Source organism: Trichosurus vulpecula, chromosome 4 (genome assembly GCF_011100635.1).
Source record: "Trichosurus vulpecula isolate mTriVul1 chromosome 4, mTriVul1.pri, whole genome shotgun sequence".
Taxonomy (NCBI): Eukaryota; Metazoa; Chordata; class Mammalia; order Diprotodontia; family Phalangeridae; genus Trichosurus; species Trichosurus vulpecula.
The window spans coordinates 314,449,030-314,465,536 of NC_050576.1; the positions used below are offsets into that span (position 1 = coordinate 314,449,030).

Below are 16,507 nucleotides of genomic sequence, written 5' to 3' on the forward strand. Positions count from 1 at the left end.
ACACTTAGTACCTCTTGCATCCCCCAAATACATAATGGTTTATATAAAACAAATTTGTGGTAGGCTTTTCTCATAATGATGACGATGATGATAATGAATAATATTTGTATAGTGTTCTAGTTTGTCATATATACATATATACGTATATACATATATATGTATATGTGTGTGTGTGTGTGTGTGTGTATATATATATTATATATGTGGATTGTGTATATGTGTGTATACAAACACAAAAACTTATCCTCCTGCTAGGTAGTGTCATAAGTTTTATTATCCCATTTAACAAATGAGCAAATTGTTGCTTATAAGGGCTAAGTAACTTGCTTATGGTCAAATAGCTAGTAAGTCAGAGGTAAGATTTGAAAACAGATGTTCAATACTCTATGTCCAATATTTGATGCACTTTATGATGTTGCCTCTCATGCCTCATACGTATACATGTATATGTGCATATGTTCATTCATGCATATACATATATGAACATGTGTATGTATTCACCTATATGTGCATATCTTACCTATATTTTACTTTAGACTCAGAATATCATTTTAAAGACATGAAATAGTTACTACCTGGTGTGTAGTAACAGCCTACACAACACTGCAGGATGATTGTTTCTGGACATTCAGTAATGTAGTTTGGATTATAACACTTATTTTGAAATAGTAGTATCAAATATTGCTTTCTTCCTTTTAAATTGTTGCAAGATTCTGAGATTTTTTTATCACCTAAGTAAATACGTACTTTTTAAAATGCCTCTAATCTGCATTTTTCACTGGCCATCTCCTATACTTAGCCAAATCAGTTGATGTTGCACCTGCATTCAGCGACAATAAACAAGCAGCAACTTGATAAAACAATAGAAATAGGATCACATTTCCAAATCCAATTTAAAATCATATTGTATTGCTTTATGATTTATACTTAAACAGCCTAATTTTTTTTCCAAAATTTAAATCATAGACCCATAAAATTATTGTAATTTTCATGGATAATGTATATAGATCTTAACCTCAAAGCAGCTTCAAGTTTACATATAATGCTTATGTTTACAGCTTCATGTTTACATATGATGCTAATATATCTTAGCAGAATTCCTGAGAGTCATGTATAATATAAAATCTTATGCATATTATATGTGTAACATATATACACATACATATTCACAACTATATATACATGCATATATATATAATATGTATATATACATATTCCGTAGGTAATTTCTCATATATGTTCATGAAATACATGCAGCTGACCTTGTCATTGCAAGGCTCATTTTGATATGTCACATAGCTATATCAATTATTAGCCATGTAACCTTACAGAATTGCATAGCATATTGCTGCATGTGGCTTTTGGATATTATGCCCAGAGCCCGAGGCATCTTCTATTACATCTTCCTGTTCGGTCTTCTCAGTTCCACATACCTTCACAAGAAATGCTACATGATCTTTCATCTGTCTTTTATACCTCCCACAAAAGCAGAACGAAATACCAGCTAACCTTTTCAGTTCAATTACTGAGAGAACAATTTGTTTTTATAATTAGAGCTCAGCAGTGATCTCTGTTTATTTCACCATTATCCAGTTCGATGTAAACAGAGCTCAATTTTGACAACTCTTTAGCTCACGGCACAGAGTTAAAGTATCAAAGGATAACGGAAGACTTATTAGATTAGCTTTTGCCATGATCTTTTAGTGTCCCAGATAATTATTATCTGAGGTATAGCTGAGTAGTTTAGGCATACACTGTTGGAACACATGAGTTTTTTTGGTGGTATATAAAAATAGAGTCATTGTCTAGTATATATGCAGGTGGATAGTATACTTTTCACTAGAATATTGGAGTGACTCTGATGAGAAATAATTTTCATTTCTACGTTGCTCTTTTTTTATTTCTGCCAAAAATCAAAAGGTGAAAGGTTGTAACAAGTTCTTGACTTCTTCAGAAATCATTTGCTCAGCTGTCTTCATAATTCTAATTACCAGTCTGTCATTCTTCCTAGTACTCATTTGAACTCTGCTGCAGTCCCTTGATCAAACTTTTACATTGTATTTCACCACCTTTTAGCTCTGCATTTTTAGTTCTTATTGTCTCTTGAAGCACTTGGATTTTTATTCCTGCTTGAGTTCTCAAATTTAATGTTCTTTCTACTCATTCTTGACCATCTTTACTATTTTCTAGGATGACAAAGCTTTCAAATTTTTTTTATTGGTATTTTAAAAATTCTGCTTTTTTTCTCAGATAACTTTTCGAACACCTATGTGTATATACCTGCATACATACATATGCATATATATACATACATGTATGTATATATATATACACACTTTTTTTTTCTGAACAAGTGGCTTTTTGTTACTTGATCACTTGAATGAATTTTCTATTTTTGTTACCTTTGTTATTTTTCATTCGTAGAAAGCATAATAAAAGTTACAAACCAGATTTGGAGTTTAATTGCAGGTCTACTGCTTAGTCTATATATGACCTTGGTAAGTTATGCCCTTCTCTGGATTGGACTAAATCATCTTTAAGATGCTTTCTAGTTTTAAATCTTGATATGGTGATCTCCTCATGTTTATATGTATGCAACATAATTTCCCTGTCACAATTTCCTATTTCAACAAGTAAATTATTTTTCCTAGGCTTAAAAGCATATATTCTGAAAAAAATTGAAGCATACCATCAGTTGATATGTTAAGATATTTATTTGGCCTTTTCTAGAACAAACTGATTACAATCATAGACAGTCTATCCCTGTATCTTAATGACAAGAGACGAATGGAAAGAAAAAAAATGTACCATGCAGGATAAAAAAAAATATTTTTTATTTTTTGCTGTGTCTAGAGACTAGCACTGTAATCTTGACTTTTTAAAGTACACTGTGTGGCCTTTAGCAAATCATTTAGCATTTTCTGGCATTATATTCCTTATCTATAAAATGAAGCATTTGGACTATATCATGGGCATACAAATTTTTCAATACTGGAATTCATAAAAAGAAATACATCCAGATGTGTGCATTGCACTTGGCTTTATAATAACCCACATTCAATTTCATTTACACATCATAGGAGTAGTAGACAAATGTTTAGACCCCATTGTTCACGTAGCTTGCAGCATCACCTGAATAGAAGTATAACATGCAACAACTCAGGGAATCCTCATGAAATTTTTGCTTGGCAATCTCTATTAAAAGAGAGCCTACTAATTTCTGGGACCACCAATTCTACACTGGGACAGCTTAAATTATTAATAATTTTTTCCCTTTAAATTCACTACCCCCACCTTCCATCATAAACTTCCCTGCCTAGAATTGCCCTCTGGGTGCAAGTGGAAAAAAGGTATAATCTCTCTTTCACCTAAGAGCCCTCCAATGTTGGCATAAGGGAAGGAGCACAGGAATCAGAACATACGGGTTCAAATCCTCCTCTGACACTCCTTGTTTGACCTTGGTCAAGTCAGTTATCCTCTCTGTGCCTCAGTTTCCAAAATGAGGGAATAAGATTAAAATAACTAATGAGGTAGATTCCAGCCTTTTATGACCTTCAGAAATATTTGAAGACAGCTATTGTGTATTATGTCTTTTTTCTTCAGATCCCCAGTCCTTTTACCAATGTTCTTCTCATGCAGGATTCTCTCTTTGTCCAGTAATGACAGGGAAAAATACAAAGCAAGAACAGGCAACAGAGGACTAAACATTGTACTTTGTTTCTTTAAAAATTGTGTCAGGAATTAGTAATGCTCAGAATGCACTGCAGATACCAAATAAATCTAAGGATGACAAGGCTTTATTTTTTTTAAGCTACGTGAGTGAAAAAGAGGAGTCTCAAAGAAGGGATAGAACCATTTTGCAGAGCAAATGGGGCACGTGCACCATGGTAGAATGCATGCAAAGCTGTTCACTTATTATTGGTTTTTTTTCTGGTAAGGAGAATAATCTTTGCCCTCAAGAAGATTAACTAAACGTGACCGACAGGGACTTGGTGTCCAAGAAGAGTAGATAGATAGTAAGTAGGTAGATAGCAAGAAAGCACCTAGCTATCCTTGTTGAGGTCAAATAACCACTTCAGATGAACTTTATGCTAAGGTACTAAAACAATTAGAATGATTGTAGAACCAATGTCAGTGATCTCTGACAGATCATGGTGGACATTAGAAGAGATATCACAGAAGAGTAAATACTCTCTCAGTTTGGGAGGGAAAAGAGGAAAATGAAGTATTCAAGCAACAGGCTAATTGATTTGAATTCAATTCTTTCTAAAGTTCTACAAATAATATTAAAAAGATGCTTAGTGAACAGTTAAAGCTATCATAGATTCATCAAATAAAATTCATACTAAAATGTCCTTTCTTTTACTAGTTTTCTAGAGGAGTAGAATGCTATACACACATATATAGTTATCCATCCATCTCTCTCTCTCTATATATACACACATATATAATCTCATATTCACATACATATGTTTTATATGTGTAATGATATGCACACATGCACATTATGGTTATATATATTTTTATGTACACATATAAGCATACTGTACTTATGTACACATAAATCATGTTTTGTATATACCTTTTATGTATGTGTATATATATGTATGTATGTATGCATATATATTATATGTGTATGTATGATACATACACATTACATATTAAATCCATCAACACAGATTTTAGCAAAGCACCTCGAAAAAATTTCACCTTTTTTTGGAAGAGATAAACCAAAGGGGATTAAAGAATGGTTTAAAGTGCTTAATGAACAAGTAGATCTGAGAGTAGTCATTTACACTTACATATCTTCTTGGAGAAGTTCTACAGTGGAGTGCCACCACCCTTGACTCTATCTTCTTTAATGTTTTTCTTAGGGATCTATAAAGGCAGAAATGGCATGTGTATTGTATTTGTAGGATCAGTCTAGGAAAGACAACCAACACATTACATTTAGGATTCAAAAAGATCTTTATAGGCTAAAATATTAGGCTATTCAGATAGCCCATATTCTGATCCAGAAATTCAAGAGCATCCGGTGTAGGAAAACATTGGTTGTGAAGGCTTTTGAGATTATCAGTTAATCAATCCATGAGCATTTATTGAGAACATACCATAGTCCTATCATTATAGCAGGTGCTAGAGATACAAAGACAAAAGCCACATGACCTCTTTCTTTCTCAGATGGAATACGTGGCATCAATGGAGACACATACATATGTAGGTATATACAAAACATGATATAATGGAAGATGTCAAGAAAGACCTCATGTCTTTATTTTCAGTCTTGAAGGAAATGAGGGATTTTAACAGGTGGGGGTGAGGAAGCAATGCATGCTAGGTGGTCACAGAGATGGCTTGTCACAATGGTTTATTTGTCTAGATCAGAGAGTGCATGAGGGGAAGAAAAGGGCAATAAAATCAAAAAAGGAAGTTGGGGCCAAGCTGTGAAGAGCTTTGAATATCAAATCTAGGAGGTGACAGGGAGCCACTGGGATTTATTGAATAGGTAAATGACAAGACCAGACCTATGCTTTAGGGAAATCACCTTCTATATGAGGTAGTTATGTGGAGGATAGATTAGGGTGGGGAGAAATTTGAGTCAGGGAGAACAATTACGAAGATATAATCATATCAAGATATGAAGAGCCCTGAAATAGTATTGTGGTCATGTAAAGGGCAACAAGGGATATATGTGAGAAATGTTGTGGAGGTGGAAATGACAAGATTTGGGAATTGATTGGTTATGTGGAGTGGGTGAAAGTGAGAAGTTTAAGACAACACCAGGGCTGCAAATCTGGGGACTGGAAGCATGATGGAGCCCTCAATAGAAATAGGGAAATTCAGAAGAGGAGTAGCATTCAGGAAAAAAAAGTGAGTTGTTTTTGATATGAACAGAATATCCACTTTGAAATGTCAAACAGGCAGTTTATTATGTAAAGCTCAGGAGAGAGACTTTGGCTGCATGTATAGATCTAGGAATTATCTACAGGAGATAATGATTAAACTCATGGCAGTTGAGGAGATTACCAATAAGAAGGGAGGAAAAGGGCCCAAAACAGAACCCTTCATAGACTATAAGACACCACCTATCCGGGTAACTCCTTCCACTCTTGAACAACTCTAATTTTTAGAAGATTTTGCTTGTGTAGATATAAAATTTGCCTCCTCCAGAACTCAGGCTGTCACCATTAATACCACAGTTTAGATACCTTCTCTCACTTAATAAACCAACAAGCATTTATTGAGCTTACCATGTGCTGAGCCTTGTTCTATGTGTTGGGGATACAATTAAAAAATCAAACAGTCCATGTCCTTAAAGAACTTTTAAAAAATTAGTCTTTCGTGGCCCAACCTGGGAATGTTTCACTCTTCCCATGTAGATTTAAAAAAGCATTCTCCTCATAACAGCCCTGGTAAGCTATATTATTATTTCCATTCACAAATGAGGAAAACAAGGTTCAGAAAAGATTTACTTACCAAAGTCACACAGCTAATAAGAAATGACAGAACTAGGTTGCAAAATCATTCCTCAAAACTAACCCTCATTTCCATAGCGGTGTTTCTAGTGGATAATGTAGTCTGATATACAAATAACAGATTTGTAAACAAACCTTTGGAACCTAACCTGATTTGTAAATTGGAAACAAACAGTAAGACCGTGAATGTGTGCTGGTATCACGTATTGAAATTTGTAAAGCACATATACAGTGTATTGTATGTAGTAGGTGCAATATGAATGCTACTTATTGATTATTATTACTATTTATGTTGGATATAGAAAGTTCTCTCTAAAGAAAGAACAGTGGGATTAGGCTCGATCTGGATTTGAAGCTTGACTGTGCTATTGCCTGGGGAAATTAGTCTCCTTTTTTCTAGGCTTTAGTTTTGTTTTTTGTTTTTAATATAGAAAATGAGAGTGTTGGACTACAAGATTGCTGAAAGGTCCCTTTCACTTCTACATCAAATAGGAAGAAGATTTGCCATTTCTTTCTCCTCCTTTTTCTCTGTTTTAAAGATGGGAAAACCCAGATGGAAATTGTCAAACAATCATTATGCTTGAGCTGGGTGGATATTTTTATATTCTTGGATACCTGTCCTCTGATTTCATACCTAAAATCTGAATAGTCTCTGTGATTTAATCACAACGTAGTCTGTAGCTGTCAGTGTGCCATTTTGTTTTGACATTAAAATGAAAAGGTTTAAATTCTTTTTTTTTCCCTTCCCTGTAGCCATAGTCAAAGATAATGATGATTACATGGCTTATTATGCCTTCATGATGTTTTTTTTTTTGCAGGCATTACAAAGTCTGCTCAACAAAGTGCTCTAATACGAAAGAGAAATTTTGCAGAAAACCTAATACAGATCATGGCTTTCTCTCTTTGATCATAATTCTGATAATGTGAATCATTAAAAAAAATCGAATTCGGCATCTTTTTCCAGGTCAACATAATGAGTAATGGGCTAAATGTCAGGAAAAATTAAATTAAATAGCTGTGTAATTCTCTATAGAGGAGTCTGCTTAGATGAATAGAATTCCCACCAGGAAACCTTGAAACCTAAGATGTGTGCACAGGGCTTGGAAGAGGTTATTTGAAGCTAAGTGAGCAGGGTGTAATTTGCTATGCTACCGTACAGTATGCATTGCTTTCTCATTCAAAGAAACTACAATAATGGGGCAGAAAAATTCTCCCATAAACAATATCACAGTTGTATCCAATGGTTTCATGCATTTGTATTGAAGATACCATTGTCATTTTTTACACACCGTTAGGTTCAATAGCCTTGCTGCAACTTATAACCTGGTTGGATCAACTCCAAGGCTCCACATTTTCTAGGCACACATGAGTGCTCAATAACTACCTGTGTACTGACATGTGGCAGCTTGTACAATGTAGATTTCTTTCAGTCTTCTCGGGTAGCTCCAAAATAAGCCACCTGTACGGATTTGTTTCAGATCCTTTTAATGTTCTTTGACATTTCCACTCTGCTCCTTCTGCTATTTTTTTTCCTTCTCAAAATAGGAAAGGATTGCTTAGAAAAACAGAGTATTGAATATTCAAATTTTTTAGACATAAAATTCAAAAGAGCTATATCACATATTAAAGAATCCAAACACAATAATATTGTTTTTCATGGAAGTTAAATTTACATTTCAAAAGAAATGTCTTTATTAATAATGCACATACTCATTGCCAACTTCACAGTTTGCTTTGGCAAAACAATGTTATGGTCTTGAGGAAAGATTTTCTTCCCATGTTGTTCTCTTTCATTTATGAAAAGGAAGTCAGATACTTCCCCATAACTTTATTGAAGATGTTTTAAAAACAGTTTTGGTTGTCCAGTCTCCTAAGAAAAGACAAAATTGAGTAACCCATGACTCCTTTTTGTAAGTATTATTTTTAGTACAACAAGATTAAGATTTTGAAATACAATTGTACTCCTTTTTTAATGCAAGTGTTGAGAGATAGGACTGACACTTGAATTTTTAAACTAATCATATTGACTAAGATTTTATTCTGTGTTTTGGGGAGAAGATTTGCATTCTATCATGTAAATATAATTGTCACTGAGACAGTTTTACTCCATTATCAAGCTATAATTCACAAAAAAAAAATTTCTTTCCTTTTAAAAGAATCTCTTGCTGATCCCAGTAATTCAGCATCATGCTTTATTTTTCTTTGTAAGAAATAAAAATGACATTATCTTTGAGGCATGGCAAATGAATATATGCTAATGAGGGAAATAGGAAAGTTAGAGAACTAAATTTTCATTCAACTTTCTTTAGCCAAAAAAATCATGACTTGATTATATACAAAGTTATTGTGATAGCAAGTTACACCTTTGAAAATGATTGTTAATAATTCAAGCAAGGAAGAAGACTTAGAAAATAATAAATCTATTTATATTTCTATTGTTAAAGCTATTCAATTGCCTTAAATAAGGTATAAGGTCATGTATTTCATAAGAACACATAGTAAATCAATGCTTTCAAGTTCTGAAAACTGCAATAAAGCACAAATTCTAACTTGAGCTATTTCTCAGATTATTTATTCCTAAAATGAGGCAATTGGGCAAAATCTCTAAATATCTCTCATATAGTTGAAATTCCATGATCTTATGGAATGATGGCAACATGTAAATAAGAGTTTTTACTGCTAATATTCATTACCTTTCTTCATATTCCTTATTCTTTATCCAAACCAGATCTTCCCCATGACTTTCATTTCTCATATGCATACCAAGGCTCACATTAGTCCCTATTCCTTAAATGTTTTCATTTTACATTTTTGCTATTGGAATTCAATCTTCCTTCCAAGCACCACTTAGATGCCGCCTCTTTCATCAAGCTCACATTAATCCTCCCCAGGAGAAAGTGATCTTACCCTCTTTTAAATGTTCATAGCAGTGTTTATACCTCTCTGACACACTTGCACTCTTCATATTATATTTTGTGGGCATGTGAATGTATCTTCCAATCTAATAGATGCTCCTTGAAATGAAAGACTATTTCTTATTCATAACCTTAAATGCTTCAGTACCTAGTACAGAGTTTTGTACATGACAGATATTGAGTAACTTTTATCGAAATTGAATTAAATTTAATAATAATTTATATTTTTTAAGGTGAAACTGATGTACTGATTGAATAAAAATGTGATTTTAATCTTTTTCTAGTTGATCCATCCACATTTTCACATCTATATTCTGTCCCAGGGCATCCAACTGGGTGGCAGCTTAGCTGAGCTAAACTGAGCCAAAATATATGATTTTCCACTTCCTTCCGCCCCGATTTAGACATTGGTTTTATTTTGATCTTTAGCTATAACACATATTTATATGAATGCATGTGAAATATATGCCTTAGTATGTGTATATGTACAAACAGAAGTATATATGCCCATGTCAAGGTCATATGAAAATCTATTTCCATAATAGTAATCTATTTCAACTATAAAATAAACAATCAGGATATAAGTAAAGCTCACTTTAGGAATAACTGTAAAGATTAAAATCTATATTTTGTATAGCTTCCTGACAGTTTATAGTGAGAGATTGCACGAACTGAAATTCTGCATATTACATTTAAAATATGATTATATAAAAAACAGACCTATTTCAAGATGAAAAGAGAACCCCTATTGGTCTTCAGAGCATAAGCTTGAAGAGCTATTAATTTATAACCCTATGAAGCAAATATTCCATTTTAAATTATTCAATATGATTTGAATCCATCTTGCATAAAATAATTTGTGTTCCACTGGCTGATCTTAGGCAAGGTATTTACTAAGCTTTGTAGTCAGCAACATCTATTTTGCTAGCATAGGTTCTTATCAAACCCTACCAGGCTTTCTTCATTTAAGATCCATGAAAAGGAAGACTGGATTTGTATTATCCATATCATCTAGCATCTCCTTTTCAGCATCAACTTTCTAATTTGCCTCTTTGCCCTTCCTAGGTTTCTTTTTCGACTATCTGGAATTTTTGAGCTTAAGTTTCCTTACATGACAGTTGATGTTGTTTTCATTGGAATGAGACTCCCTTTGTGCCTGGAGATGAAAGGGTAATAGGTATCATAAGCCTCTAGTTATGTTGTGGGAAAGGAAACATTTAGAGATCTATGTCTGTTTGAAACATATACTCTTAGATCTAGTACTAGAAGGGAACTTAAAGGTCAATTTGCCAGCCCCCCTCATTTTACAGTTCATAAGATCATAGATTTTGGACCTGGAAGGGACCTTAGACATTAACTAGTTCAGTCACTCTTTTTAAAAACATGAAAAAAGCTGAGCTCCATAGAGATTTTAGTGACTTTTATAAGATCACATAGCTAGTAAATGGCAAAGCCAGGTTTCAAATTCAGGTTCTGTGATTCTAACTTCAGCCTTACCTTTTGTATACTGAATATGAAATTGCATTTAACAAAATTCATTTAAAAAATGAAATGTTTCAAAATGAGAAATGTTTAATGCAGAAATTGAGTATAGAAGGGAACTACTCCAAAGGTAGCAAAGCCAGAGAGGCTGCTTAAAAGAGAGAAAATCCAAATAGTGACAACTAGAGGCTCCTACCTTAAATGCCTTTAGCAAGAGCTGCAGTACCACTTGAGAATATTTATCTAAATGTGGCAACAATGTGGCTCACAGTTTAATTCTTTTGCTTCAATTTGACAAATATTCTGTATTTTTTCTCGTTCTCCAATGTGCAGAATATCACAATAGGTGTCTTATAAACATGTCCATAAGCCAGACTTATTTTCAGGTGTTTCCATCTGTTGTGGGAGTGCACTTTAAGAATGAGAGAGAAACAGACACAAATTAAACAGGAAGCCAGGAAAAAAGAAAAATGACAGAAACATCTGCAGGGCAACAGTGCGAAGAAATGTTTAAGCTGCCTGTTATTAAGTACTCAACCTGTTTTACATTGGAATTTTACATAATTACATTTCAGGGGAGGGGGAACAACAGATGTTGAATAAAAATTGAATATAAGAAAATGAGACTTTTAAAGGAAAGAAACACTGGTTGGCAGCTACACCTTTTTATTGGGGAGGGCAAAGCAAGAATTCTAGATAGCAAATTCTTTTTCTTTCACATTCATTGGCCATTTTGGAAGATTAATGAGAAAGGAAGTATGTGTGTGGGGCGGGGAGGGTTTCTCTTTGTAAGTCTGATTACTTGGATATTTATGCAATTCCAATAATCCCTAAATCAGCCTTCCAGAAAACATCTTAATCTTGCCATCTGCATTTTCACCAATTTTAAAAATGAATTAAATATTCCATTCCTGTATTTTCTTGAGTAAAGGGAACTGGACTTTACAGAATGCAGAATTTTAAATGGGAGCCCAGGGCAGTCAGGTGCAGCACTGCAAAGTTAGGTGGCTATAACCAATCAGTAAATATTTATTAAGTGCATCCTATGTACCAGACACTGTGCTAAGTGCTGGGGATACAAGAAGAGGAAAAAAGACAGTTCCTTCCCTTAAAGAGCTCAAGCCTAGACTTGCACAGGGTCACACTGCCAGGAGGGGTCCTAGGTAGTAATTTAGTCCATGTCTTCCTAACTTAAGAGTCCAGGTTCCTATCCATCATGCCATATGGTCTCTGTCCAAATGAAACTAATCAAAAGTAAGCCCCACATGCTACAAGATGTTATAGGAGTTTTTTGTTTGTTTGTTTTCTCCTAAAGCCTCCAAAATGCACTTAAGATCTCATGGTATTTAATCTGTGCAAAGACTTAAACAATAAGTAGTACATTGAGTACATGGTTTATGTTTGATAAATTTCACTAAACTACACTGAGTAAGCATGGAATAGTGGCTACAGAAATAGCCTTGACCTTGGTTAGAATCCTTACTCTAATATACACTCATGAAAATGAGAAGACATTCACCTCTCTGTACCTTAGGCAACTAAATCCAAGGCTTTAAGATTTCAGAGGAGTTTCTTGTCTGTGTTGGCAGAGAAAGTTTCCATCCCTGGAGTTCCTCTCATCACCCAGCTCCAAACAAACAGAACTCTAGCAGCCCTTTTGTTGGAAGTTTTATTAATTTCACTTACTTAACCATGGACTGTTAGTTACTTTAGTTTCAGTGACACATGATCTGAGAGGGAAATTGGCATAATGGAGAGATTCCTGGAACCTGGAATCAGCAAAATAGATTCAAATCTTATTGTAGCCCTTACCAGGTATAGACCCTGATACATACACAACACTCATTAAAAGAGGCGATAATTTCTTACAATAAAAATCAAAATGAACTCATTACCATCCTAAAAATAGTATTTTTTTCATTGGTGATATTGAATACTGGGGCTGCTTATCTTAAATGCCTTTAGCAAGAACTGCCATATCACTACAGAATATGAATCTGAGCATGGTAACAATGTAGGGTTAGCAGATGAGTTGTTCTCATTTAGTTTGTATTGAAATTTTCCCAGAAAGGAGTCATTCAGATAATAAGAATAAGTTTCATGTTTCTCTGCAAATCTAGTGCTATATCTTTTGGGATTTATAGACGTAGTAATACTAAAAATGGAGACCAAGTTAAAGGAGGACCTTGTAATTGGGCTGGACCCTTTTCTCCACCTTGTTTTTTTTTTTTTCTATTTGTTAACTAAAAATATTTTATTTTTCAAGCATTCCCGACTTTGCTTTCCTTTGCTATCCTCACCCTACACACCATCACAAGTAGACTTCAATCTGTTGATCTGCTTCTGCCAGGTGAGCAAAAACTTCATCTGCTAGCTATCTTCTCTTGTAATCAGAATATTACATTTTAGATGCTAAAACTCTTATATGTATATGTATGTGTATATATATATATATATATGTATATACACAAATATATTTTAAATCCATGACTGGTAGACAATTATTTCTCTGTGGTCTTATAAGTAAAATGACATTTTTGGAAAAAAGAAAAGAACAACAAGTTTGAAATGTGCTTTGTTTTTCCAGATGAGGTTATCATAAATTTCATCTGAATAATATTAAAATTAAATCAGTTTATTATATTTGCATAGAGACCATTAGTGTTTTGCAGAATGTCATCTTCAGAGAAGAGGCTGGTGGGAAAAAGAGGAGGAGGGAAAAAACCATATACAAACTGTTGTGTGCAGTTTTATCGAAATGTATTTATTCCAGTCTCTCTAATTAATTATCAGAGAGTATGAGTGATCTCAACAGTTACCATAGTGACACCTGCAAACCTACCCTACTGATAATCTTATAGTAATCTTTGTTTTACAAGTACTAGGACATTGATGGAGCCAGGAAAAGAAAAACTTTTTTCCCTATGGAAAAATAGTTAAACTTGGCAGGGAAGGTATTATTCATTTTTTCCTCCTCTTTTGTGTTTAAGCTGTAGACGTAGAATAGATTCTACTATTTTAGAAGCTGAACCATCAACATGACACAGTTCATCCACCTTTCTCTATTTTGCAGAGCCAGTCACCCTTTGCAACATAGAACTTATTCGTATCATGTAACTTTAATTAAAATGATAGTTTGTGTGACTACATTAAATTTATACCTGCTCCCAAGCTCTGAATGGAAATATCATCAATGTGAGTTTGCCCTCCTGATACAGGTTATGACCCCAGATGAAATTATTCACATGTTATTTTAAAACTACATGAATCACCTTGAAATCATTTGACCAGAAACAGAAACAAAACTACTTACTTGGAATTAAGGAAATTATTGTTGAAAGACATCATAGAAAACCTATGAGTTTTAGATAATTCCTCAATTGAATCCAATAATTGAAAAAAATCAAGCAACTTTGGAAACCACTTTAACTCTTTGGTACCACTAGGTTATTGATGCTGTGAATTATAGTAGTATCTTTAAATGGTTGAATACTCTTTTTATTTTCTTTATGCTTCTATACTGTATAAAAATCAGTGTTTTCTCACACTGAAAAACACATGGGAAGTAAGTTTACTTTCTGGATTGTTTGGTTTATCCTGAAAAAAAATTAATTTAGTGATGGTTTTGTGCTAAAGAAAAATTGACATCACTTTTAGTAGTTGTTGCAATGCTTGAAATCCATTCCTGTATACAAATCCAGAACTCTAAAAATCCTTGTATCTAATGTTGTCTTCTAAATGTCAGAGAAAAAAGAAGGTAGAACTAAATACTAGTTTGGACAGAGATGGGCAAAGACCTATGATTTCATTGGTATCAGCAACTCCAGAATGAGGAAACTTCCTCTGCCAATGCAAGTTGGCACCTTCTCTGAAACTTAGGTCTTAGAGAATTGCCTAGAGTACTAAGAGTTCAAGTGATTTTCCTAAGGTCACAAAGTTAATGTGTGTCAGTCAGGACTTGATAAAATATAAATGGAAATAAAATAACCTCCCCACATAAAGCATTACTTAAAATCATGTTAAGCACTCTAGACATTAGCTTTGGAGGAGGAAATGATCATTGTTTAGGATTTCTTACAATGATTTAGGATGAGAGGTTTGATATTTTTTAAAAAAATAGCTTTTAAATATATATTTTATCATGTTAACCTTAAGTAGGGATGCTTTTGAATTAAAAAAAATCTTTTAAAATATTTGGAGGTAAGAGAGCTTGTAGGGTTGAAAAAAAGAGGAAAATTATATGAATGGACAACACATTTATTGCCTTGTTTAAAAAATAATTAGCACTTCCAGTGTGAAATTTTGCTAGTCCCTATCCTCTACTTTGTTTGACATCTGTTTCACACACAGATACACACACAGATACACACTCACACCTGCTCTTAACTGAGGCTGTTTATCAATGTGATAAGCTGAGCTAGCAGGGAATTGTGATTGAGCACAGGGAAAACTAGAGGGTGTTGAAAGGTGGTTTGCACTTTTATTGCAACCAGTAAATGTTTTTAGAAGTTACAACCCTTAAGAAGGGCAGGTGTATGCCAGAGACTTCCATTTACCACATGTCGCTCTGTTTATCACATCTATACAACATATGTATACACAAATATCTAATTTAAAAATGTTTTTTAAAGTGTTTCATTCTTCCTTATTAGGCTCAACTATGGTAAAAATCCCTTATCCTTAGAATATCCTTGTTTCCTGTCCATCTAAAAGACATTATAGCATCAGGATTATGAAACTTAAAAATCATTTTGCATCGATATGAATCTTATCCTAAAACTCTCCATTTCAGAATTCCCTTGTGTGTTTTCTCATTGGTTAATACATCAGTGCTTTCTTCCCAACATGTAAATTTTAAAATATTTTTTTCAAAGCAGCACTTGAATTACTGTATGAGCCATAAATAAACCTGCACACTAAATATATCAGTAAGTTGGAAGAGAAGCTACATCTTTGTTTAGGTGCTTATTTCTATAATACATTTTTTTATAATGTCATATAGCATTGTGTATAGATACAATTCTTTACAATAATAAAATAAGATAATTGAGTTCTAACTATAAGTTTATGTCCTACCCAGACCAATTATTAACTTAATAATTTTTCTGGGTCACATTTGCAGCAATTAAAATATCTAGATTCACATAATAGCAGTTAGCTGGTGTTCTTTTCTAGGGTAAAGATATACTAAGAGCTCAATTCGTATAACCACCCCTGAAAAAAGAAAATTATTCTCTTAAGTCAGTTACCGTAAGATTTATATAATAAATACTGAATAAAGGATTTCAATAATTATGTGTGATGTTAAGTCAGTGACTTGAAACAAGGAATGATAACAAATTAACATGTCACAAGAAATTTTAGATTAGTTTATTTTTTTTTGTTCTTGGAAAAATGATTCTGATACAGTTAGCTCCTCAGGGCTGAGACCTCATCATCCCAATTAGAAATACATAGATGGTGCCGTATATATTTAGCTCACCATGTATAATTATGGCATGACTAAAAAAATCTCAAGATATAGTCATCAAACCTCTGCTATTTTTTCTGAAGATTAGAACATTGTGCAGTTTCCCTAAACATATATATATATATATATATATATGTAGAATCTGGGCCTTATTGTTTCACAAT

At 33.5% G+C, this 16,507-nt stretch overlaps 1 protein-coding gene across 4 annotated transcripts in view; it reads left to right on the top strand.

The window, feature by feature from the left end:
• PCDH17 (protocadherin 17) overlaps positions 1–16,507 on the top strand; it is a 116,028-nt gene that overhangs the window by 76,841 nt on the left and 22,680 nt on the right. For 2 of the 4 annotated variants that reach the window (XM_036755086.1, XM_036755087.1), the window contains one exon: positions 13,140–13,223. The exons of the other annotated variants lie outside the window; for them this stretch is intronic. In XM_036755086.1, coding sequence (XP_036610981.1) covers positions 13,140–13,223 — 84 coding nt within the window. The remainder of the gene's footprint in view (positions 1–13,139; positions 13,224–16,507) is intronic. 4 annotated transcript variants of the gene reach the window in all.